This window comes from Colletes latitarsis, chromosome 9, assembly GCF_051014445.1.
Source record: "Colletes latitarsis isolate SP2378_abdomen chromosome 9, iyColLati1, whole genome shotgun sequence".
Taxonomy (NCBI): domain Eukaryota; kingdom Metazoa; phylum Arthropoda; class Insecta; order Hymenoptera; family Colletidae; genus Colletes; species Colletes latitarsis.
Window position 1 is genome coordinate 28316053 of NC_135142.1, and position 22473 is coordinate 28338525.

Consider the following 22473-nt stretch of genomic DNA (forward strand, 5'->3'; position numbering starts at 1 on the left):
GAATCCAGTGTTCAAAGTAGAACTCTAACTCCACGAACAATTTGATATTCCGACGATTGTTGCTAAATAATTTATACAAAAGTCATATTTGGTCGTAAATATTGATTATTTATTCTGCTTGTATATGGATACGGACGAAGGAAAATTGAAAGAAACAAAATGGAGAAGGTTTAAGAAACTTAGGAAGAAATTATCTAAATTGAATTGTGGTTAACTGAACAAAGTATAATTGCATCTTATCGACTATATTGTTTTCTGTTCGATATTCCACAGTCATAGTTCGTAGTAGATAACCTTTATACCCACACACAAATGTAACGTGACAAGAAAGAATCGGAAGACTAAACAATCTAATAGAATCCGACATACTGCTTTGTGTTGTTCGAAATTCATTTGCAACTACGTAAACATCTATAAATAAAAAATGAAAGAAAAAAAATCTAAGGAAACAACAAGTTCCTAGTATTACGTCCTACAATTTTAAAATCATCGCGTATAAATCAAGCAACATTTTCAGCATTTCTTGTTCAGGTTCGTTCGTTTCAATTTTATATTTACAATTCTAAAATAATGCCAGTAAAGATAGAGGTTGACGTTAGAGTATAATTAATGATCCAAGGCTGTCGAGTTGTTTACAAATTCAACTTATACTTATTCGAGCCTGGCTAGTATCTTGGCTGTGGCAATTTACTATTTTTTTTGAAAGGGTGGGGGACCTTAGAAGAAATTTTTGAAACCACCGGTCCATAATACTTAATTCGCCAACTAAAGAAATCGACGAAGAAAACCATCCCCCCGCGCGATTAGGGGGATCCGAGTATGCGTGCAGATTTAACGAGAAACGGTGCACCATGCACAGACGTATAGTTGGCACGTTAGGGCAGTGTAAAATCGGACTCGTCAGTCCGCTTCTGTTGCTCGTCGAGCGCGAGTCTAGGTCGAGTCGACGTTTTCACGCCTCGCCATTTTCCGAATTTAATGACAGATCATCGCGTGGCATGGTATTTTCGATAACTGTCATTATCGACGTTCGTGCACAGGAAACTACCGATGACGCGTGTGCTCGATGTGTGTGCGTGGATTTTCCGGTAAATGGTACAGCACGTGCGTGATTTAAAAATAGAAAGAATTCTTACGACTGCACGAGTTTCTGCGAGCAGAAACGTAAACACCAAGTGCGACGATGCATCCGTTCGATCGATGATTCCCGTCGTAATGTGCGTTGGATAAGGACGATTAAAAACTTTTGATGGTACGGATCGATCAGTAACTTCATCGTAGTAACGATAATAACTGCGCCGGAGGCGAACGTGCACGGTGGAATATAGGTTATCGCGATATTTTGTCGTTGTCGTTTTGAACGGAAGTCGAAGCAACGCGACCAATCGATTAAACTGTCTCGATTGCTGCGCCCGTTTATCCCGAATCGATTTCAGTGATGCGTAATCCTGTAACGGATCAAATTACGCGGGAAAATGCATTCCAGAGATGGATGACAGTTTTATCTGGAGGGAAATAATTAAACTGCGGTATTTAGTTCTGATGCATTGTACAGTTTTATTTGTTTGCGTTTGGTCCGTATTAATTATATTTTTAAGTGCTCTAACCTAGAATGCTGTGTTGGGGTTAAGCGATGTCGGTAGAAATTGACAAAATTCTTTTAGAAAACAACTTTGAATCGAAATAATCGCTGTCGCTGGAAATAGTATCGTTTTTTATGTTGTGTAATAAGTTGAACGACTTTATGACTACACGATTTTGCATTGCGTCGAGTGATCGGAGGACACTGATCGTCTTAAGTATCTTTTCACCCATTTTTACTCTTTCTCTCAACTTCCAATTTCCTTATACAGGAAACCCTGGGAAAAATTTTAATAGGGGATTCTAGAGGCCAAAATAAGACGAAAATCAAGAATACCAATTTATCGATGGAGGCTTTGTTAAAAAGTTATTAACGTTTAAAGTTGCGGCTGTAGAACGACAATTTGTCCATCTATTTGAATTTTTTTCTCGAAAATGCGCAAGATTTCGGGTGTATGTCTATTCACCAAAAATGATTGCAATTGACCTCCAAAGCTAACAATATTTTTTTCGTAACGATTTGAAATATTTTAATTTCGTCGAAAAATTTCACACCTTCTCGAATTTTTTTCTAGAAAGTGGGTAGGATTTCAAGGGTATGTCTATTCACCAAAAATGATTGCAATTGACCCCCAAAGCTAACAATATTTTTTTCATAACGATTTGAAATATTTTAATTTCGTCGAAAAATTTCACACCTTCTCGAATTTTTTTCTAGAAAATGCGTAGGATTTCAAGGGTATGTCTAATCACCAAAAATGATTGTAATTAACCCCCGCAACTGAAAATATTTTTTCCAAAACGATTTGAAATTTTTTAATTTCACCGAAAAATTTCATCACCTACTCGAATTTTTTTCTCGAAACTGAGTAGGATTTCGAATATATGTCTATTCACTAAAAATGCTTGTAATTGACTTCTGCAACCGAAAATATTTTTTCCAGAACGATTTGAAATTTTTTAATTTCACCGAAAAATTTCATCACCTACTCGAATTTTTTTCTCGAAACTGAGTAGGATTTCGAATATATGTCTATTCACTAAAAATGCTTGTAATTGACCTCTGCAACTGAAAATAATTTTTCCAGAAGCCTCTATCAAGAAATTGGTATTCTTGATTTTCGTCTTATTTTGGCCTCTAGAATCCCCCATTAAAATTTTTCCCAGGGGTGGCCGAACACCCTGAATGTTGACAAATGCAGGCTAACCAGCTGTTGGACATACGATAGCCGCCGGTTTTTCTCGCAGTATGTTTTGTATCATTGTCCAGAAAATAATACGAACCCATCCTCGGTTTAACTGCACTTTCTAACAAATTACTCTGCAACTCATTGTCTCTTCGACAAAAGCTGTATTCCCACACTATGGCGTTCCCATCAGCGTCTTTCACCGTCTGTTAAAGATTCTTCGAACTCGGTGTTGGGTCTTTCCTTCCATACAAATTTCTTTCTATCCGATTAAAACATACTACATTTGCTATCATCTGATTTTTTTTAGTACCTTTTCCGATTACTTTTCGCGATCTATCGTGCAGCTTCGTGATCCTTTCTTCAGAGAACCTTCCACGTTCCACGTTAAATTTAATTTTCTTCCATTAACTGAATTTGAAAACGACACCCTTCCTATGCAATTGGAAAGTTCGTGCACGTTACAGTTTTTCTTTGCAATTTCAGACAACAATATCGCGTCGACGTCGTACAGGAAAGCACGTAGCTTGATACGATGACTAGCGATGACTGTTGTGCCGCTAGCTATCATCGTGTGTATCATGTGTATCGCGTTGCTGGCGTAAAACACTCGTAAACGGCCAACGCAATTGTGCGCGCGTCAGTGTACAAAGTCGTTGAGAATAGGGAGCTCGACAAAGTTACTTCAACCTCAGTCTTCCACGGCGATCTGTCGTGCGCTGAGCTTTTCGATCGCTCCTATGATTCGCGTATCGTCGGTCGCTAACAATCAAAGATAAGAAACATTTCATACGATAAATAACGAATTAAAGCAACGTACATCGATTTATTCGCGACTTCCGTTCGGTCGAACGGTTCAATTTTCATTTTTCCCGATAAAAAGATCCGTTAAAATTGAGTGCACACCGCATATTAAAGCGTAGTAAGTAAATTTTTATACACTGTGGCTGACACTCAAACTTGTCCACCATCCTTGTGTTGTTAATAAACTATGTCGGTAGGAGCTGAGCGGTGTGATCAACGTATATGTACACATGGTTGCAAACAATAGGGGTGATCAGTTTTACTTGAAATTGTGGAGCAATGAAAATGATGGTTATATTTCTTAAATATTTGTAGACTTTTTATTGAAAGAGATCATCCCCATAGTAAACACTGGGGTAGTATATCGGCAGGATATTTCAGAATAAACTTAACCGGACAGTACAGAAAATAAATTCTATAGGATTTCAATAATTTCCCCAATTATTCGTTAAAAATTCTCTAGGTCAGATTACTCATTTGCAATATCGCATGCAACGCCTAGTGGAACTTTTTCTTGCAACTCACGCGATTGCTTGCTCAAGACATTGACACAAGATTGACCTGTTAATCTTTCATTAGCAAAGTGAAGCGTTATCGAACATTGTATACAAAAATTTTAGTAAAATCAACAATCCTAGCTTAGTGATTATTATTTTTCATACTACAAATATGGCTGCGACTGGGGATGAACGTGGAATAGAACACATTCTTGTACGAATCTTTTTCGTTGCTTTTCTTTCCACTGTTCGCCAGTTGAGTTGGTAGCACGTATTATGAAATATCCTGTATACTAAATCCTCCCAAATTTTATTTTCTCTCGTGAATGTTTATACCTGTTCGATTGGTCGTCGAAGTAATTTGCCGGTTTTAGAAAATTGCCCGTAATATCCGTTGGTAATTTTCTTGGGGGTTTTCAGTGCGGTAGACTGGTCGAAAGAAATCATCTCTGGTAATGGGTCCAGCGAGACGGTCGTAAATAAATTCTTGGAAGCAGAGATCAGCCATGCCGTTGAAATCGGAGTTCAACGCGGAAGAGGGCGACGATGGAGTCCACGATTGTTCAAAAATCACGCCCACGCACTACACGACGTTGTCGATGTCCCATCTAAAAAGAATGGCGCCGATCGACATCGAATTCAGCGACCTGACGTACACGATACCTTACGGCAGAAAAGGTACATTAACCAAATAAGTACATTAATAATAAAATGTGAATTATATTTCGATCAACTACCATTTTGCTTTTGCTATAACGAACGATCGATCTGTTTTCGAATAGTGGGAATACATCTTTTATATAAGAAATAATTTTATGCAAAATTGCATAACGAAACGATCATAATACTTTGTTATCTAAAAGTCTACCTTGATTCGATTTCAGCGTGTGATTTATGATTTACTAATTGACGAAGATCGCAAGATAAAATCAAAGATCTGATTTTTTATCGAATAACGTACATTCCCCGCAGCAACGACGATTTAAGTTTTGCTGCAAATTATTGTACGTTGAAGTTAATTGATTGATACTACCTTGTAGATCTTTATTATCATTTTATGTCGCCTATCATATCTCGTCTATGTAAATAACACAATAATTTGCAAACTGGATGAAATAAAAAATGTGGACGCTCGTGGGTAGCTTAATTGCGTATTACGATGCAGTGGAAAATATGTTGCCTTTATTTTCTAAATTTCAATATTTAAATTTTCAAACGTTTCATCGGTCCTGAGAGTCTCATGAAAAATTACTGTTATATGTATAAAAACCAATTAAAAAGTTTCAGTTTCATTGAACATTTTCAATAATATTGTGGAATAAAATTTGTACTAGAAATCTTGTCTAATTTTCGAGTATTTTTGTGTTTAATTCGAGTGATCTATTCGTTCGGAATGTCCGGGCCCAGTTTGGAATTTTCATTTTGCGTCGTCGAGTCACGGAGATTTATGGCGGACGGTTTGACGAAAAACCACGAAAACAATTGTTTCTGCTTTCGATTCAGCTCCTGGCCCGTTGCTCAACCGGAGAACGTATTCGGATACGCTTCAGAAGAGAGTCGTGTCGGCGCATTGTAAATTAAGACAAAACCACCCGTAATCCGTCGAGCCAAACGCGCTCGTTATCGTTCGAATATAAAACAGCTGTATCTCGGGAAGAAATTAGAGGTTAAAAGGGAAAGTTTTAACCACGAAAACGCGAACCACTTCCACGGGATCGTGGGTAACTGTTTCCTAGACCGCGAGGCGTTTCGTTCGCCATCTTCCCAGGAAACAATTACGGGTGGCAACGATTCGTGGGAGGCTTCTGCGAAATCTCGTAAAAGTCTAGTTCCAGCTATACTGTAAACCAGTAATAAAACAAGAAGGATGGGAATTTTACATTATACTCGACCTCAAGGGAAGTTTCCACTTCGATGCCGTGCAAAATAGTTTTTACAAAATTTTCGAATCAATATTTTATCGATGGTATACTTTTCTATCTTAGATTTAGGTTCTCCTCCATCTTCGTAGCTCCATTCTTACGAAGTTTTTAATGGAATTTAATTTATACATTCTTAAATGTGCGTATTTCGAGATAAAAAAAATAGAAGAAAAATTCGATTGTTGTGACCTGACAAAGTAGAAACTCCTTAATCATTTCGAGACGCATTACAATTTCTTGGCGTTTTGCTTTCTATGCTTTTGCAGTTCCTTCAACCTTTCTCCTCGCGGATAACTAGAAGACATTCAAGCGAATGTTTCAGACTCGTACCGCTCATCATAGTGGCAATTAAAGTGACAAGCCAGTGGCGCGTTATGGCTTTATGGGGCCCAAGACAAAACGGAATTCCAAGCCACCATCTTAGGGAAAAACTAACAACGAATGTTCTTAAATTCTATCTCTGATCGAAACAACGAAACGAAGAAGTTACACGATGTATTTCAAAAAAGGGTAGTTTGTAATATAATATCTTCAATGAAACTTCCTGGTTGTGTGTTCTTGAAACGCCAGATTGGAATTTGAAAAATTGACAAAGCAATGGAGATTGGAAAGCAAGGTACCTCCTTGAAAGCTTTTAAACACTAAGGTGATTCAGTTTATTTGTCTGTACCCTTATTTGCATTTAACGAAGGACATTATGTAATGAAACTAATCACGGAATTCCAATAGCGGACTCGATTACAAGATGCATGACTGCACACGCGAATGGAATTGTGTCGCAGTGTTCTACTTTACTAAACGTAATATACAGGGTGTTCGGCCACCCCTGGGAAAAATTTTAATGGGGGATTCTAGAGGCCAAAATAAGACGAAAATCAAAAATACCAATTTGTTGATGGAGACAAAAAGTTATTAACGTTTAGAGTTCAGCCAGTACTGAATTTTTTTCTCAAAAACGGTTAGAAATTCGAGGGTATGTCTATTGACCAAAAATGATTGTATTCGACCCCTGCAACCGAAAATAATTTTTCTAGGACGATTTGAAATTTTTTTTTTCCGTCGAATAATTTCACACCTTCTAGAATTTTTTTCTAAAAAGTGGATAGGATTTCGAGGGTATGTGTAATGACCAAAAATGATTGTATTCGACCCCTGCAACCGAAAATAATTTTTCCAATACGATTTGAAATTTTTGAATTTAAATTGATATTCTTGATTTTCGTCTTATTTTGGCCTCTAGAATCCCCCATTAAAATTTTTCCCAGGGGTGGCCGAACACCCTGTATTATAAAAAGGATTACAGTACACTAAATATAGTATCCGAACAAATTCGAAAAGAACATGTTTCCCAATATTCTATAAATTAAACACTGGTCGTAATATGAACTGTTATTTATGGAAATTCTATATATTTTTTCATAATTGAAACGATACCGGTTGCATAAATTGCACAGATTATTGCGATTTACATTTCACGCTTTTTATGAATCGTAATTAACGATACGCATTGCAGATCGATTCTACTTTCATTCTTCCGACCCTAACGAATGCTGTTTCCGATCGTTTCTGTAAGAAACACGTTTCGTTTGCTCTACAAAACACTTACTACAATTTGTTCTAAAATAGAATACTACTACACATACTTATCGTAGTAAATATTATTAATTCACTCGAGTCTGAGAATTTCATCAGTGATGAGAAATTTAAATGTCGATGATAACAAGATTTACAAATTTAAATTTATGCGAGATATTATCGCCTAAGGGATATGACAATCGTATTGTATAATTAATACTTGCTCGTAAAGCATCGACGCTAATTTTTTTTTTTCGGGAAACATTAATATACGAAGCGACTCAAGGACTGGTCTCAACCTTTTCTTATGTGAAAACAATTAAAAGATATTTGTTGTTCCCACGTGCTTAATTAAAATCCAGAAGGATTCTAAGCCACTGTCATACAAAATGACAGGCAGATACGAGCAATGATGTACAGTTAAAATTATAATATCCGTTCGTATGAAAGAATGCATAAATACGAGAATAATGAAAGTGACAAAAAGCTTGTGACATAACGCGTCTAATTACAACTTTTAACGCGTTGATGGCTATGTCACCCGTGTATGAAAAATAAATTTCCAAGTTGAGATGTCGAGGAACATAAATCCATTACTTATAAATAATACTTATGAATTTTCCATGGATAATTCACTGTTGGATTAAGTAGTTTCGAATGATTTAAAAACAACGTGTTAAAAAATTTCACGGATTTGGTCTGGGTTAGCGATTTGTCAAGCGTTTCATAAAATTGATTTGACACGAAGAAAACTTAAATTCATCCTGGTAAATTACTCTATGCCCGCGGTTTATTTTTCCCTTTTATTTATTCGCTGCCCGCGCGTGTTCGACGATGAATCAACAGGTTGATGGCGTTAAAAATGTCATCGATTACTCACGAACCTCGAGATTGTCGAGAAAAGGATCCTTCGATCCGATGTACACGCTATACTAGAGTTGCTATAAAACCGGCGTAATTTATAACACAATAATAAATTTTCTTTCCCATTACATATCAGAAATATTAACAATTCGTTCGGGTCATTCTGTTTTGTCACTAGTCATTACTCCTACGCAAAAAAAGGCTTTAGCATTTAATAACTCCTTTTAATATTTTCTGGTAAATTAATACGTCAACATGATTGAAAGATTTCAAGATGGGTTTATTAATCATCGTATAGGATTTAACATTGACTATAGCTTCCTAAAAGCTATTATAGTAAATACTTTAAACTTCTGTAATACATGATTATTGTAGCTATTTTTACTGGTTCCAGGATTATTGGAAGCCATGAACCGTTTAAAATTATTAAGTCCAATAATGTCATCAAATTGTTTATTAATTAAATAAAATTTCCGCGGACTGTTTGAGTCTAACACACGAAAGAAAGGTAATAAATATTTAGCTATGTAAACGATACGATTACCATGTAAAAGAGGCGGGAAAATTATTCGATAGCCCGTATAATATTTGCATATTATATACACGTGATGAAACGAGTGCGTCGTACTTCCTTTGGAATCTTTTAAGTTCACGGTGCACGGATTTCCCTTTGAAAATACTAATGGGATCTAAAGAATCTTCCAAAATGTTGCGATGCTTTTAGTTGATATTAAGAAACCGGGGTGGAATTTGGCAATATTTGTGGGACGATCTCGTGTTGCAGGTTCGAAGGTAATTTTAAGCGGGGTCTCCGGCCAATTCAAAGCTGGAGAACTGACCGCTATTTTGGGCCCGTCCGGTGCTGGAAAATCCACCTTGTTGAACATCCTCGCAGGATACAGGTAAAATACGCGATAAAACAAAACGACATGGAAAATTACGAAAAACAAATTTCTATCTCGATCTGTAATAATATGTGTAGGAATGAACATCAACACTCTACAGTCTGCGATAAATAAACTTTTTTAATTATGTTACTTTTATCGTAGTTGTCAACATTTTGTTGCTTAGAGTTCATCTAGGTTGTTGTTTCCAATGGTTTACTGTACGATTTGTACATCGTTATCTTTTGGCTTTTGCACTTCTCTTAATCTTTGCTTGCACACCAAAACGTGCGAAGATTCAGTGCATTTTTCTATGGAGTTTGCGTTAGATAGTCGAGTCAAAGAGGAAAATAATTGTAATGAAATAATCAGTTTTTCTTTGCCCCTGTCATCAAAGAATTAATTATTATTGAACTTTCCAGAGCATTAAAAAAACATTGTAAATCGAAACAGGTAATATACTTTGTTGCTTTAGAAATTTTTATCGCGTTAAAATAATTTTTCCTCGGCTTTTTGAATTATTGTTTATTGATTCATGGCTGCCATGGCTGTGCTGAAGGCGAGTAAACAGTCGCATCACTTTTTCCCCTAAAGCACGAGTGAATAGAGTCAAAGATCACTGACCTCGCGACCCAACGCAAGCAAACAGAAACTACACCTAAGCCGGAGTTAACTCGAATCCAGACATCGAGACGATCGATAGACTTACATAGTCGGTTCTCCAGTTATGCGATTAAAAGTTTTCGACGCGAGACGAATTACGTCAAGAAGAAAGTACCGCGAGTAAAGGAAACGTGGACTGAGTCGGATAATTTACTGCTCTCGATCAGTTACTCAAGCTTAATTCGAAAATATGTGCACTATTTTATGCAGGGAAGACTTGAAACGAAATGGACTGAAATGTTAAATATGTAACACAAAGAAACTTTAACAGTTACTTCAAAATTTCACGCGTTTAAAAATTTACAAGAATTTCCGTTAAATTTCTCTTTCGCTGCTTTGTAAGATAAAAAATGGTTAAACGAACGACTCCGCTTTTGTTAAAAACAGTCCAGAGAAACATGTTTCCTATTTACTTTTTCCCCACCCAGTTGTTTTTGTGTAATTATTAATAAGTGCTTCTCGCACGATAGATTCTATAGCACGGAATGGCTCAGCCTGTCATTACACTCTTGGCAATAGTACGCTGCGTCTTTTTTTATTCTTTTTCCATCAACACATCAAGATAGACAAACAACACACCCTAACTTTGGATTTCGTTCGTCTCTATCAATTGTACAAGGCTTACAAAAATGTCTCTTCGTATATTTATAAGTTGAACCCAAAATTTTAATATTTTTCACATAGAACAAATAGCATTTGTACATCCACCATTGTTGCAACCTAGCACCCACAAATCGAGTCACCTACCATTCGAAACTCAATGCAGGCGTTTTCCAGATCGACGGGCGTCTCCGGACACGTGACCGTCAATGGACAGGCACGAGAGGCGAAACTTTTGAAGAAATTGTCGTGCTACATCATGCAAGAAGACCTTCTTCAGCCGAGGCTCACGGTGTTCGAGGCGTTGCAGTTCGCCGCGGACCTAAAACTCGGCAACGTTTCGAAGGAAACGAAAATCGCTGCTGTTAGCACATATTTATTTTCCCCATTGTTATCGAGTGCTATGAAATTTCCAATAAGAGCGACAGAACTTTCAATACTCATAGCCGCCATATTTGTTATTCGCTTGTTCGAGTTCTGTGATTTCAATTCAAAGTTCCGTCGCTCTAAGATCGTCCCAAAATCATTTCCACAGCCCTCCAATATAATCTTCTTAATGATCTTTGACTGCTTGTCAGCGTTTGAGGAGCTCTTGAATAATATTGATTGTTATTCTACGTAACGACGCTGAGAGTGTCTAAACGCGCGAGCTGTAACTTCCTGATCCGTAGATCTCGAATGTTTATCTACCTCCATCGATCGTTGATGAATGATGTCTAATGATGTCCTCGATTTTAATATATAAAATGAATAGACACGGTGTATACGGGATATCGATACCGTTTAAAGTTTCGCGAGACGTAGAAGTTCCAAATTTTAATATGTTCGTTTGTTTCAGAAAAAATTTGAAAGTTTTCGTGTACGTTGCGCAGCGCGTTTGAAAAACGTCCGAACGAAATCGCTCGATTAGAAACGTGGTTGCGATGCGCATCGCTGAAGCATGTTCTCGGAAGGACATGAATACTCAAATTGCATCGCGTGCCTTTATTTGTATTCCCGAAGCGCGCCTTGGGACGCTGGCGATCGTAAAGGGAGGGAAACGTGTTTCGGCATATTCCATCGACCATCCAAGAGTCCCTTTTGTACGTTTCGTACACAGACCGTCGCCCCCTGTAATAATGAAAAAAAAAGAAAATGTCTGCGATCGAACGGAGCACCGAGTTTATATAGAAATTTCGTTTCGACGAGATAGTGTACGACCTCGATGGAACCTCGTAACGCGTCGAGATTGTCTTCTAATTATGGAAAACAGCGTCGTTGGATACAATCAATTATATAATATCTCCGTAACGCTTCGTAATAGCAATACTTGAAACGCTGGAGAGAAAAAAAAGAGACGGAACTTGTCTCGATCGGTGTTTCGATCTCGTGCTAGTTGCGATCTACGTTTCAGATAGAAGAAGTCCTCGAAATCTTGCGACTGAAACGGGCAAAGGACACGGTCACCGAACGCCTGTCGGGTGGCGAGAAGAAGAGGCTGTCGATCGCTCTGGAACTAGTGAACAATCCTGCTGTGATATTTCTGGACGAACCGACCACGTGAGTATCTTAATCGACAGTGAAAACTCGATTAAATATCTGAAATCTCGTTCAATAGACCTAAAAGGCGGCATCTTGGCATTTTGTAAATAATTGTAGAGGACTGGACGAAATATCGGCGGCCCAGTGCATCGACCTCCTGAAAAGTTTGACGCAGTTGGGGAGGACCGTGATCTGCTCCCTTCACACACCCAGCGCGAGCATTTTCGCCAAATTCGATCACACGTACGTGGTAGCCGGTGGACAATGCGTTTACAGAGGCACTGTGAACAATCTGGTACCTTTTCTTCGGCAAGTTGGCATCGAGTGCCCGAAACATTACAATCCCGCTGATTTCGGTGAGTGAAATCACCGATTCAACTCCTTGATCATTAAAGATAAAGTTATTTTTTCAATGTCTTTTTTCGCCTGGTTATAGAATTATTTTTTTAATTTCAGTGATCGAAGTGTCAGCGGGCGAATACGGTTCCGAATGGACCAATCGAATGATAAACACGGTGAACACCGAATTGCCGATCGTTCCTATTTGTCGATCGAAGAAACACGAGTTTCAGTTGGCGAAAGAGATGCCTAAAATCTCCTGGACCGATCAATTTCTCATTTTATCGAGAAGGATGATGTTGCAGCTGTACAGAAACAAGGTACGAAGAATAGGTTTGAGAGATCAGTGGTGGATTAAACAACAGAGACAAGGTAGACGAATTACCACTAATTATTTCAAAGATGAACACAGTTTTTATAAAACATTCAACAATTCTATACTTTGTAAATTATGAATTACTTGTGTCTCGAGGACGAAACAAAACTTTTTCTCTAAGCGTATAAGACAGTACAGAGTTTTTAATCCGCTACTGCGCGAAATATTAAAACGAGCAATCGTCCCGCGAGATGACTTAACGAATACTTGTTGTTTCACAGAATTATATGTATCTGAAAATAGGTCTACACGTGTTCCTCGGCTTCATCATTGGCGGTTTGTTCTTGAACGTCGGCAACGACGGATCGAAGACCCTGTTCAATTTTGGCTTTTGCTTCGCCTGTTTGATACTTTTCCTCTACGTGCCTATGCTTCCAGTATTATTACAGTGTGAGAAACCAATAATTACGCGAGAAAACCCGTGGAACCCTCGGGCTTAAAATTGCGTATAAATTACATTAATGAATCGATAAACATTCGACAGATTACGAGGCGTCTTAACTTCCGTCAAAGTTACGTAATGTTGGACGAATCTTTGTTTCTTCCCTGTCGAACAGAGTAGAATCATGCTCGCGAGTATTGTTTACAGTCACAGTGGGTGGTCAAATTAAATCAAGAGAAATTGTTCCTCTCGATACCTACGTATACTATTTTAAATAATAAGAACTCTATTGTAATTACGTGTAAATACATTTCGATAGAGAACGTCGTGTAAATGCTAATAAAATTAAATCGAACACTTTTGTGGACCGCCGTATTCGTTTTCTGGATGTCCGGTTCGCCTGTTATTATTCCCCCGACGCGGTCGAATATAATTTTCTGCTCAACTAATCATGAAATTACAGTTCCCTCGGAAGTGCAACTGGTTAAACGAGAATATTTCAACATGTGGTACAACTTGAGTCCCTACTATTGTGCTTTCACCTTAATCAACATACCCGCACAGGTCGGGCGACAGCTATTTTCTTTTCAAATTTATGTCGCTAGCCCCTTCATTAACGTTTGTCTAATTCGTAGGTGTTAGTGTCGTCGATCTACCTGTCGATGGTGTATGTAATCACGGGACAGCCTATGGAACTCTTTAGATGTACAATGTTCTTTAGTGTTTGTTTTATGTGCATGTTTATTGCGGAAAGTATGGCACTGGCTATAGCCAGCACCTTGAACATCGTGGTACGTTTTCTTTGTTCGTTGAAAATTGACAAAAGAAGTGTAATACAAAATATAGTACGCAATCTGTTGAAAGAAACAATTGATAGTGACTTGGCTGGTTCGATTAGAGACGATTGAATTAAAGAAACTTGCTTTACTTATACATAATACATGCTCCTTTTTAAAGTCAATAAAATTATAGAGATTGAATTGATTTTTCAGAACGGCACGTTTGTGGGGCCTGCAATCAGTGTTCCATTGATGTTGTTAGCGGTACAAGGTTTGGGTGAAACGCAAACTTTGCCCATTTATCGTAAACTGATAATGTATTTGAGCTACATTCGATACGGTTTGGAAGGCCTCATAACTGCCTTATATGGTTTCAACAGAGAGAACTTATACTGTCCGCCATCGGAAATATTTTGCGAGTTTAGGGCTCCCCGGCAAATTTTGCTAACAATGCGTAAGGCTTTTCAAAAAAATAATTTATCATTTCTGAACGAAGATTAGACAGATATAAAGTTTACCAATCTAAGCATTAGAAATTCCCATCTCTAGTTCACGCAACGCATAAATATTTATTCGAATAAGTTCTTTTTTGGACCTAGGTCTAACAACTTTTAATTTCAGAAATGGAACACGTGGTCTTCTGGGTGAATTTCGTCGCCTTGATAATTATTCTTATTCTACTGAAGATTCTTACTTATTATTTATTGCGACAAAGGCTTAAACCGAACAGAACGTTCCAGGCGCTTCACTTGATCGGTAGATTAATAAAGAGTCACCTTAATATTAATACATAAAACCTATTTTTGTTATTTCTACTTATCTTTTATACTTCCCGAATGTGATAAAAAGAACCAAATAATTAAATGGAAATAAAAAGGTTTGAAGGTAACGTAAAGAAGTTACGTTTCAGCTGTGTTATATACAGGTCATTTCACCTTGATTGATTATGTCTGTGGTCGGATGGCAGAATTTGAGAATTTGTTCGCTTGAATACTATCAGTAAAAAATATTTTGCGCGGTGTTTTCGAGGTTTGAATGTTCAAGATGGCAATTTGAATTGTTTGAACGGCATTCGTGGCGACGCTTAGCGTCTAAAAATGAAATTGCATGTTGAATAACAGGTAGATGTAGCTGATAATAACAAGTGGTATGATGTAATCGTTCTCGAAACGTATGCACCTCTTTTTCCAATTGTCATTATCGAAGCGTGAAGTGTAATAAATGTAATCTAAGAAAGTGAATATGTTTGTTGATAAAACATCTGTTCAAGTTACAATTAACGTGAAAAGAAAATAAACATAAATTAGTAGCATTGTGTTTGGTAAATAAGAGCACAGGCAAGGTATACGATACCTTTCACCTTACACCTAACACCTTATGGACTTTCAATGGCGGTCAGTTGAGAAACCATTTTTTTTCTACGAACTTTTTCGGCGAAAAAAAAGAATTTCAAATCGTATTGAAAAAATTATTTTCGATTGCAGGGATCAATTACAATCATTTTTGGTGAATAGACATACCCCCGATATCCTACTCAGTTTCGAGAAAAAAATTCAGGAAGATGGACAAATTTTTCGACGAAAAAAAAAATTTCAAATCGTATTGAAAAAATTATTTTCGATTGCAGGGATCAATTACAATCATTTTTGGTGAATAGACATACCCCCGAAATCCTACTCAGTTTCGAGAAAAAAATTCAGGAAGATGGACAAATTTTTCGACGAAAAAAAAAACTTCAAATCGTATTGGAAAAATTATTCTCGGTTGCAGGGGTCAATTACAATCATTTTTGGTGAATAGACATACCCCCAAAATCCTACGCACTTTCGAGAAAAAAATTCTTTACCAAAAAATATAATATGTGGCTAGAAATATTCCCCACAAGTTTCAAGACTATTCGATAAATTGTTCCTTAATTCCGTATTTAAGGTTTACTCGTATACCTCGTCTGTGATAAGAGATAGCATTAACTGATAATCGTTATCTACTTTCGCCTTGCTTCGAACAATGTTACATGTCGAGAAAATCAATAAAATAAACGATATTTTCATTTCGAGTTGCAAATTTGTCTAGATAGGTACATGGATGATAATTTTTAATATCGACGACGATAAAATGATCCCCCTATTCATAACACTCTTTAAAGGTACAAGGGTCCAGATAAAAGACGCTGACCATCTGCTAGCAACCACAAAGAATATAGCGGTGGGAAGAATAGTGGGGAGATAAGTATAAAATGCGGTGAGCTCATAGAACTCTGCTAACTGAACAGTTTGTGAACGTGTACCACTTTGGATTCCCTGTGTGTACGACTGGTTGGACAGCAAAATACGTCGCGAGCGCGAATAAAATAATGTACAAGACGTGGTTTGTTAGTAGCACGGTAGTTTTTTTTATTCTTCTCATCATTGTTTTAATTAGGTAAATGAAGAATTTGTTATCTTTGAAACGTACACATACATATGCAGAGTGTTTCCTATGTGCGAACTGCATCAGCAAGTAATGCTGCGGAAAGCGTTGAAAAATGATTATATAAACATATGTCCTATTCGAATAATTTTTTCGACAGACGAAAGTAATCGAACCAATTTCACCTGACTATTTAAAAACAGAACTGAACATCCACTATGCGTTTCTAGTAGAATTCCCCTATCCAAACACCAATCCGGAATCAGAATTACACTGTCGCTCTTGTTTTTCAAGAAACACGAATTTTTGTAAGCATGATTTTTTTTTTTAAATGAGGTATTTTGCATTTCTAGAGAAATCATGCAACGAAAATATTGAAGCGGTTTTCAATTCGGACAGTTCGAAAATATATACATGGATAACGTGTGCACGGAATTTTGCCGCCATGCACCTGCATCTATTTTTTAAAAAAAATTTCATTATTTTAATTGTACTATTCGATGCAGTTTCTTAATCTCTACAAAAACGCACGAAGGCACCTATGCCTTAAACCTAATAGTTCAAGAGTTACATATACCACTTTAAAGTTTACTAAACTATTTTGGCGTTGAGAAGAATTTCGTAATAATTTTACACAATTTTTATAGCACGTTTTTAAAATAAAATCTGTTGTAAAATTGGAATGTTTCGACTTACCTGGTGTTATAGCGTTGAACCAAGGACGGTCAATGGTAAAACGTTCGCGGGCTTGTGTTCTGTCGCAAGGTCATTTTTGTTTTCATAACGTATAATCATGGAACAGTTCCCACATGCTACGGGAGACTCTGCATATTTATAATTTTTCCTTGCTTTCTTGACCGAATAAAATATCAGTTATCGTAGGCCTGCGCCAGCTGAGTCGGACAATTTCGATGTTTTAATCTTTACTCAACATTGGCCACAAACTGTTTGCTTTGCGTGGAAAGAAAATTTGGCGTCTCATACTTGTTCGTTACCAACCCATAAAAACGAGTGGACGATTCATGGCGTGTGGCCTTCCCAATACCATAAATTAGGTCCACAGTTCTGTGACGATTCTGCCAAGTTTAATCCAGCTGAGTTAAAACCAATTGAAGGTAAACTACAAGAGAAATGGATAGACATACAATATGGAAAGGAATCTTATTCTCTTTGGCAACACGAGTGGAATAAACATGGCACTTGCGCGGCAAAATTGGAAAAAGTGAATACCGAGTTGAAATATTTCACAGAAGGTCTTACTTTGCTATCAAAGTACGATATGAAAAATGTGTTGGCAAAATCGAACATTTTGCCTGGAAAGCCATACGCAACAGATGAATTTTTGAATGCCATTCAAAAAACATTAGGCAAACGAGGTTCAGTGATGTGCATAAATGACAAGGTAAAAATTTGTGATAATGAAAACTAATACTAATTTATAACCGATATTTATGTAGCTAATATCAACATTCATTTCAGAAAACGGGAAAATTGTATATATTTGAAATACGAATCTGTTTTAATAAACAATTCGAATTAATTGATTGTGATGGTACTTATGGATACCCCACGAACTGTAACAAGTCTAATAACGTGATATACCCGGGTGAAGTACCGGAGAATTATAAGATAGTATAACTATAATTGGAATTATATTGTAAATTAAAATTTTGTACATTTCAAGATACGATCGATGTTATTTAATGATACTGTCGCGATTAAAGAAGAATAAAGACTCTGATAGAAATTATAAGGTAACATATACTTCTTATCTTTAAAGATTAAACAGGTAAAAAGACTTGGAGAAAATTCCTCATTATTTTCAAATGTATATTTTTATTTTTCCGATCATTTTTATAAATTATATCATTCTTGAATAACAACTGTCACAGAAACTTCTTATAAATTATGAATTGAGAATGTTTGGAATTAAAAATGCTGCCTCCTTAATAAACAATTTGTAGGACATTGTACACTGATATATTAGCTTACAACTTATATTACCGATTGCATGGCAAGTAATAATTGATGTTTATGTGTATTGCTGTACTTTCTTCTTAATAATTATAACCGAGGATGGTACTAGGCCTGGAAAATAAGCGATCAGTTTGTTCAGACGAGTGGACTTTGTTCCTTGGAATATATGATTAGTAGAGAAGATGATGTAAGTACTATACACATATTGCTCCAGATTATAATAGCTGGACTCAGATCATTCAAATGAAATGTATACCAATCGATATAATCTATACCATACCTAAAACATCTAATGGTGTGTCATAATCATCTTCTGTAAAAATTTTTTTTGGAAAGTTTGTCATTAAACAGAATGGACCCGAATCATCGTCTGTCCTATTCATTTCAACAAACAATCTCACGGCAGATAATTGTTCTTTACTTCCGAAACTTTGTGTTAACGTTTGTCCATTAGTAAGTCTAATCTAAAATGTTGAATATTGCTGTTTCATACGCATGCCAATAATAAAAACATGTGCTGGGACCAGTGACGGATCTAGACTTTTCGGACTTGAAGCTAATTACTTTGAGGGGCCTTTTCCTTTTCTGAAATATTTTATAAAAGGCAAATGTTATTAATATACAAACATATTTATACTTCTGTTAGTTCTCTTCTGGATGTATTATCGTCGCTACAGATTCGCGACGACAATCACGCGACTATCTATAGGCATTCTACCCCCAGAATCGTGGAATAAATGAAATGTTCAAACATCTAAACATTAAACCTCAATTGGAAATTAGAACGGGAAAATATATTAAAAATATTGAAAAACGCGAACGCCATCTTGCAGCCATCAATTTTGCAAGCTATAAAAATAGTATTAGTAGTTATGCATCAGTGTCATTACTGAGTAGATCCGCCCCTGGCTGAAACAAATGAACTTATTACTTGTAGCTTCGTTTCACTGTAGTCTTTCCTATGGTGCGTCGTAGACGATGAAGGCACAGGAGGAATTTCCTTAGGTGCCTCTTGGTTATTAGCTTTTGCACGTCTCGCGGCTTTATCGGCTTCGATTTGTGCTTTTACCCTTTGTCGCGCTAGTTTCTCGTCTTCTTTCTCTTGCCTTCTTTGTTCCATTACCTTTCTTGTTTCTAATTCTTCCCATCTGCATTTAAAATGCAGAAGTAAATATGTTCAATGCACATTTTTTATAAGAAACAGATAACTCACTTTCTTTTAGCTTGAGCCATTTCTTTTCCTACCCTTATCCTATCCCTTTCCCTTGCAAATGTATCTATTTTTTCTTGTTCTTCCCGTTCTTTATTTTTCTGTTTTAACTTCTCTGTTAATGTTCGTAATTGTTCTATCTTCTCCTCTTTTGAAAGTGGTTTTTTTTCCTCTGTACTCTCTGAGAATCTATCGTGTCCAGACTTTGTTGCATGGAATTCAACTTCCAAGTTAGTTTTAAACAGCTTTCCACATCTAAATGGGACAATAATAATAACTGATGTGATTATACCAGAATTAATCGTAGAAAGACCGAGCTACAAGCTGTTATCTTGAAGGAGGGCTTGTTGTGCCCACACATGATTTTCGTATTTTTTATTGTAAAATGATTTTTTAAAAGTACAATATAAAATTGTTGTCATCAATTGAATGGCAGAGATTCATCTGATAAAGGATCAGCTAATAAGAACTGTGTACATAACCATTCTGTTGCATCTTCTCTTCTTTAATAACATTCTAATTAAATAAAAATCGATTTATAAACATCGATCGTAGATACGCAAACGACAATAAATGATTTTTTGGAAATGCTTTGCGCGAGATAAATAGAATATTTTTAAGATTTTCTGACTGGTGGGCTCAACAATCTTCCCCCTCCTAGTCTTTCTAGGATTACTCAAAAACAAACGTAATATACTTACACGTCGCATTTCATAGACTTGGCAATTTCGGTAGTCGATACTTGACCGCTGGCACTAGCACTACTATCCTCGGCTGGTGTTTGAGCAATTAACGTTGCTGCACTTTCGGCAGTAGGTTGTTTAGACGATGGTTCTGCTTCATCCGAATGAGCCAAGAGCCTGAAATAAAAATTAAGATTGTCACCGGACAATGAAAAACGAAGCCACGGTTTTTCACGTACCATTCCATTGCCGGAATAACACCATTGTTTCCAGTGACCTCTAAGGCTTTTTCTCTAAAACAAAATACACGATAAAATATTAAAGGTTAGACATGTTGGTCAACGAATGATTTAAGGCCCCTTACGCTTTAGGCAAGCTAAAACCCATATCGACAAGCATACTTATATCGCTCGACGACATTTTATGCAGTTTTGTTTTTTAAAATTAACGAATGTTTTTCACGAAAAAAAAAAATACTATTCGGCATCAAGCGATCAAAAATTAAACGTCACGTTGAACCGTCGCGCTACCTACATCAATTTATGTGTTACAAAACTCCACCGGTGGACATGCTGTCATACCGGAAGTTGTTTACGTTCTACATTTTGAAAGTATAATTGCTCGAGATTAGTTACAAATACAATCATAAACGTTGAATTAAAAAAAAATCCAGGGAACGCACGCGTACAGGAAAGGTCATAATTTTCGAAAGACAATGTAAAGTGAAGATTTAATCATCCTTTATTTTCACTCTAAATATCGTTTACAGTCAACAAAAACATTTAACCTGCTGTAATTACCATTCGTTCTTACAATTCATAGAATATCATCGAGAATTTAATAAAGAATTAGTCGAAGAAAAAAAAACAAAATGGATACATTAATGAATATTGACTTAAATAATAGAACTTAATCATACATACGCAAGATATTAGTCTAAAGCAATAATGCATTGTGTTACTACATTACTGAAAAGAAAAATTTAGTAATGAACCAATAAATTGTATCGTGAATTCAGATAATTCTACAATGTATGTGGTTGGAATAATGATTGTAATCTCATACATTCTAGATATTATTTTGTTTCTTTATGATCGAAGAAATAAGGATATAGTCCTAAAGTACTGTTAAGTTAGAAAGGTTGTTCTAATATTCTTGGGACGCTTTATCGCCTTTTCCAGACCCACCGGTACCAGTCTTCTTCGGCAACAGAACTGCTTGGATGTTAGGGAGGACACCACCTTGGGCGATAGTTACACCAGAGAGCAATTTGTTTAATTCTTCGTCGTTGCGGATAGCTAGCTGCAAGTGACGCGGAATTATCCTGAAACAGAAAAGAAAGGTACGTTTAACTAATATATTTGTAGATCCATGTTGAGATTGAAGGTCATCGTTTAACCCCAAATGTATACGCGTACATTTAACTGCCAGGACGAACGTTTTTCGTATTAGGGATGGCAAACAAGGCGAATACACGCAAATGTTAATACGGTTAATATAAAAATAGAAATCAGAAAGCCTTTCTCGCTAAATGCAATAATTTGATACGTTCAAGTACACGGGGAATTTTCGGCGAAGTAAAATATTTTCCGAGATACGTATTTATGGAAATATATTTATTTAAATGCGGAGGAAATTAAATATATACGCAATGGCAGAAAGAGAAAGAATAAGGAAGAGGGGGGTAGAAGGGAAAGGCTTGCTCGACCAACCTCGTCTTCTTGTTGTCTCTCGCGGCGTTCCCGGCTAACTCGAGTACTTCAGCCGCCAAATATTCCATTACGGCGGCTAAATAGACCGGTGCACCAGCTCCAACTCGTTCCGCATAATTTCCCTTCCTCAGAAGACGATGAATTCTTCCCACAGGGAACTGGAGCCCTGCCCTACTACTGCGGGTCTTCGCCTTTCCCTTGGTCTTTCCTGGAAGAACATAAATGATTTTCGCGTTTTCCAGCAGCTCGTAGCGCTACATTGTCGCCAACGAAACGCTATACTTACCACCTTTACCACGTCCTGACATCCTTTATGGTATTCTCTTGAAACTTTTCTCGAACAAGAACAACGGAAGAACTTTCTCCTCGGAATATCAAACAGCGAATGAACCTCTTCTACCCTCTGCCCCGAACGACGACGGTTATGCGTATGAACGACAGATATTTTGGCGGCGACAGTTAGGTCGGCGCTGGTTTGCGCGGGAACGCTGTCTCAGCTTTGGCGGTA

The 22473-nt window shown here is 36.9% G+C and overlaps 4 protein-coding genes across 9 annotated transcripts; 2 read left to right on the forward strand and 2 right to left on the reverse strand.

Annotated features, from left to right (window-relative positions):
• The first annotated feature begins 901 nt into the window (after window positions 1-901).
• Window positions 902-15215, forward strand: LOC143345257 (ATP-binding cassette sub-family G member 1). 4 transcript variants are annotated; one of them, XM_076772182.1, is made up of 12 exons: window positions 902-1252; window positions 4490-4747; window positions 9215-9332; window positions 10755-10941; window positions 11971-12116; window positions 12216-12454; window positions 12555-12757; window positions 13035-13203; window positions 13659-13759; window positions 13831-13986; window positions 14188-14428; window positions 14596-15215. In XM_076772182.1, exons 2-12 carry the CDS (start codon window positions 4576-4578, stop codon window positions 14766-14768), a joined length of 1905 nt encoding a protein of 634 aa, XP_076628297.1. In that variant the 5' UTR covers window positions 902-1252; window positions 4490-4575; the 3' UTR covers window positions 14769-15215. The 4 variants fall into 4 exon arrangements, with proteins under 4 accessions (XP_076628297.1, XP_076628298.1, XP_076628299.1 ...); XM_076772183.1 differs by lacking the exon at window positions 902-1252 and adding an exon at window positions 1299-1317; XM_076772184.1 differs by lacking the exon at window positions 902-1252 and adding an exon at window positions 1382-1529.
• Window positions 15216-16146: 931 nt separating this feature from the next.
• LOC143345260 (ribonuclease Oy-like) lies at window positions 16147-18473 on the forward strand. The gene is made up of 3 exons (XM_076772188.1): window positions 16147-16395; window positions 17257-17785; window positions 17863-18473. Exons 1-3 carry the CDS (start codon window positions 16328-16330, stop codon window positions 18019-18021), a joined length of 756 nt encoding a protein of 251 aa, XP_076628303.1. The 5' UTR covers window positions 16147-16327; the 3' UTR covers window positions 18022-18473.
• On the reverse strand, window positions 18200-20792 carry LOC143345258 (UBX domain-containing protein 1). Of its 3 annotated transcripts, none has more exons than XM_076772185.1 (7): window positions 20618-20791; window positions 20493-20546; window positions 20272-20430; window positions 19574-19825; window positions 19292-19508; window positions 18641-18824; window positions 18200-18471 (listed from the first exon to the last, which is right to left on the reverse strand). In XM_076772185.1, the coding sequence occupies exons 1-7, from the start codon at window positions 20671-20673 to the stop codon at window positions 18416-18418; spliced, it is 978 nt and encodes a 325-aa protein (XP_076628300.1). In that variant the 5' UTR covers window positions 20674-20791; the 3' UTR covers window positions 18200-18415. The 3 variants fall into 3 exon arrangements, with proteins under 3 accessions (XP_076628300.1, XP_076628301.1, XP_076628302.1); XM_076772186.1 differs by having other exon boundaries at window positions 20655-20755; XM_076772187.1 differs by lacking the exon at window positions 18200-18471 and having other exon boundaries at window positions 18810-18945; window positions 20618-20792.
• Window positions 20793-20976: 184 nt separating this feature from the next.
• Window positions 20977-22473, reverse strand: LOC143345216 (histone H2A). The gene is made up of 3 exons (XM_076772101.1): window positions 22252-22473; window positions 21966-22173; window positions 20977-21577 (listed from the first exon to the last, which is right to left on the reverse strand). The coding sequence occupies exons 1-3, from the start codon at window positions 22271-22273 to the stop codon at window positions 21400-21402; spliced, it is 408 nt and encodes a 135-aa protein (XP_076628216.1). The 5' UTR covers window positions 22274-22473; the 3' UTR covers window positions 20977-21399.

Excerpts from the sequence above, each read along its gene's own strand:
- LOC143345260 (XM_076772188.1), top strand. The coding sequence starts at position 16,328 with ATGTACAAGACGTGGTTTGTTAGTAGCACGGTAGTTTTTTTTATTCTT. Across the intron at positions 16,396-17,256 it reads CTCATCATTGTTTTAATTAG|TTATCGTAGGCCTGCGCCAG; the intron begins GTAAATGAAGAA and ends ATAAAATATCAG. Across the intron at positions 17,786-17,862 it reads TGATGTGCATAAATGACAAG|AAAACGGGAAAATTGTATAT; the intron begins GTAAAAATTTGT and ends CATTCATTTCAG.
- LOC143345257 (XM_076772182.1), top strand. The coding sequence starts at position 4,576 with ATGCCGTTGAAATCGGAGTTCAACGCGGAAGAGGGCGACGATGGAGTC. Across the intron at positions 4,748-9,214 it reads GATACCTTACGGCAGAAAAG|GTTCGAAGGTAATTTTAAGC; the intron begins GTACATTAACCA and ends CTCGTGTTGCAG. Across the intron at positions 12,117-12,215 it reads TTTCTGGACGAACCGACCAC|AGGACTGGACGAAATATCGG; the intron begins GTGAGTATCTTA and ends AAATAATTGTAG.
- LOC143345216 (XM_076772101.1), bottom strand. The coding sequence starts at position 22,273 with ATGTCAGGACGTGGTAAAGGTG. Across the intron at positions 22,174-22,251 it reads GTCAGGACGTGGTAAAGGTG|GAAAGACCAAGGGAAAGGCG; the intron begins GTAAGTATAGCG and ends ATGTTCTTCCAG. Across the intron at positions 21,578-21,965 it reads AGAGACAACAAGAAGACGAG|GATAATTCCGCGTCACTTGC; the intron begins GTTGGTCGAGCA and ends TTTCTGTTTCAG.
- LOC143345258 (XM_076772185.1), bottom strand. The coding sequence starts at position 20,673 with ATGTCGTCGAGCGATATAAGTATGCTTGTCGATATGGGTTTTAGCTTG. Across the intron at positions 20,547-20,617 it reads GGTTTTAGCTTGCCTAAAGC|AGAAAAAGCCTTAGAGGTCA; the intron begins GTAAGGGGCCTT and ends ATTTTGTTTTAG. Across the intron at positions 18,825-19,291 it reads ACAGTGAAACGAAGCTACAA|ATTAGACTTACTAATGGACA; the intron begins GTAATAAGTTCA and ends TCAACATTTTAG.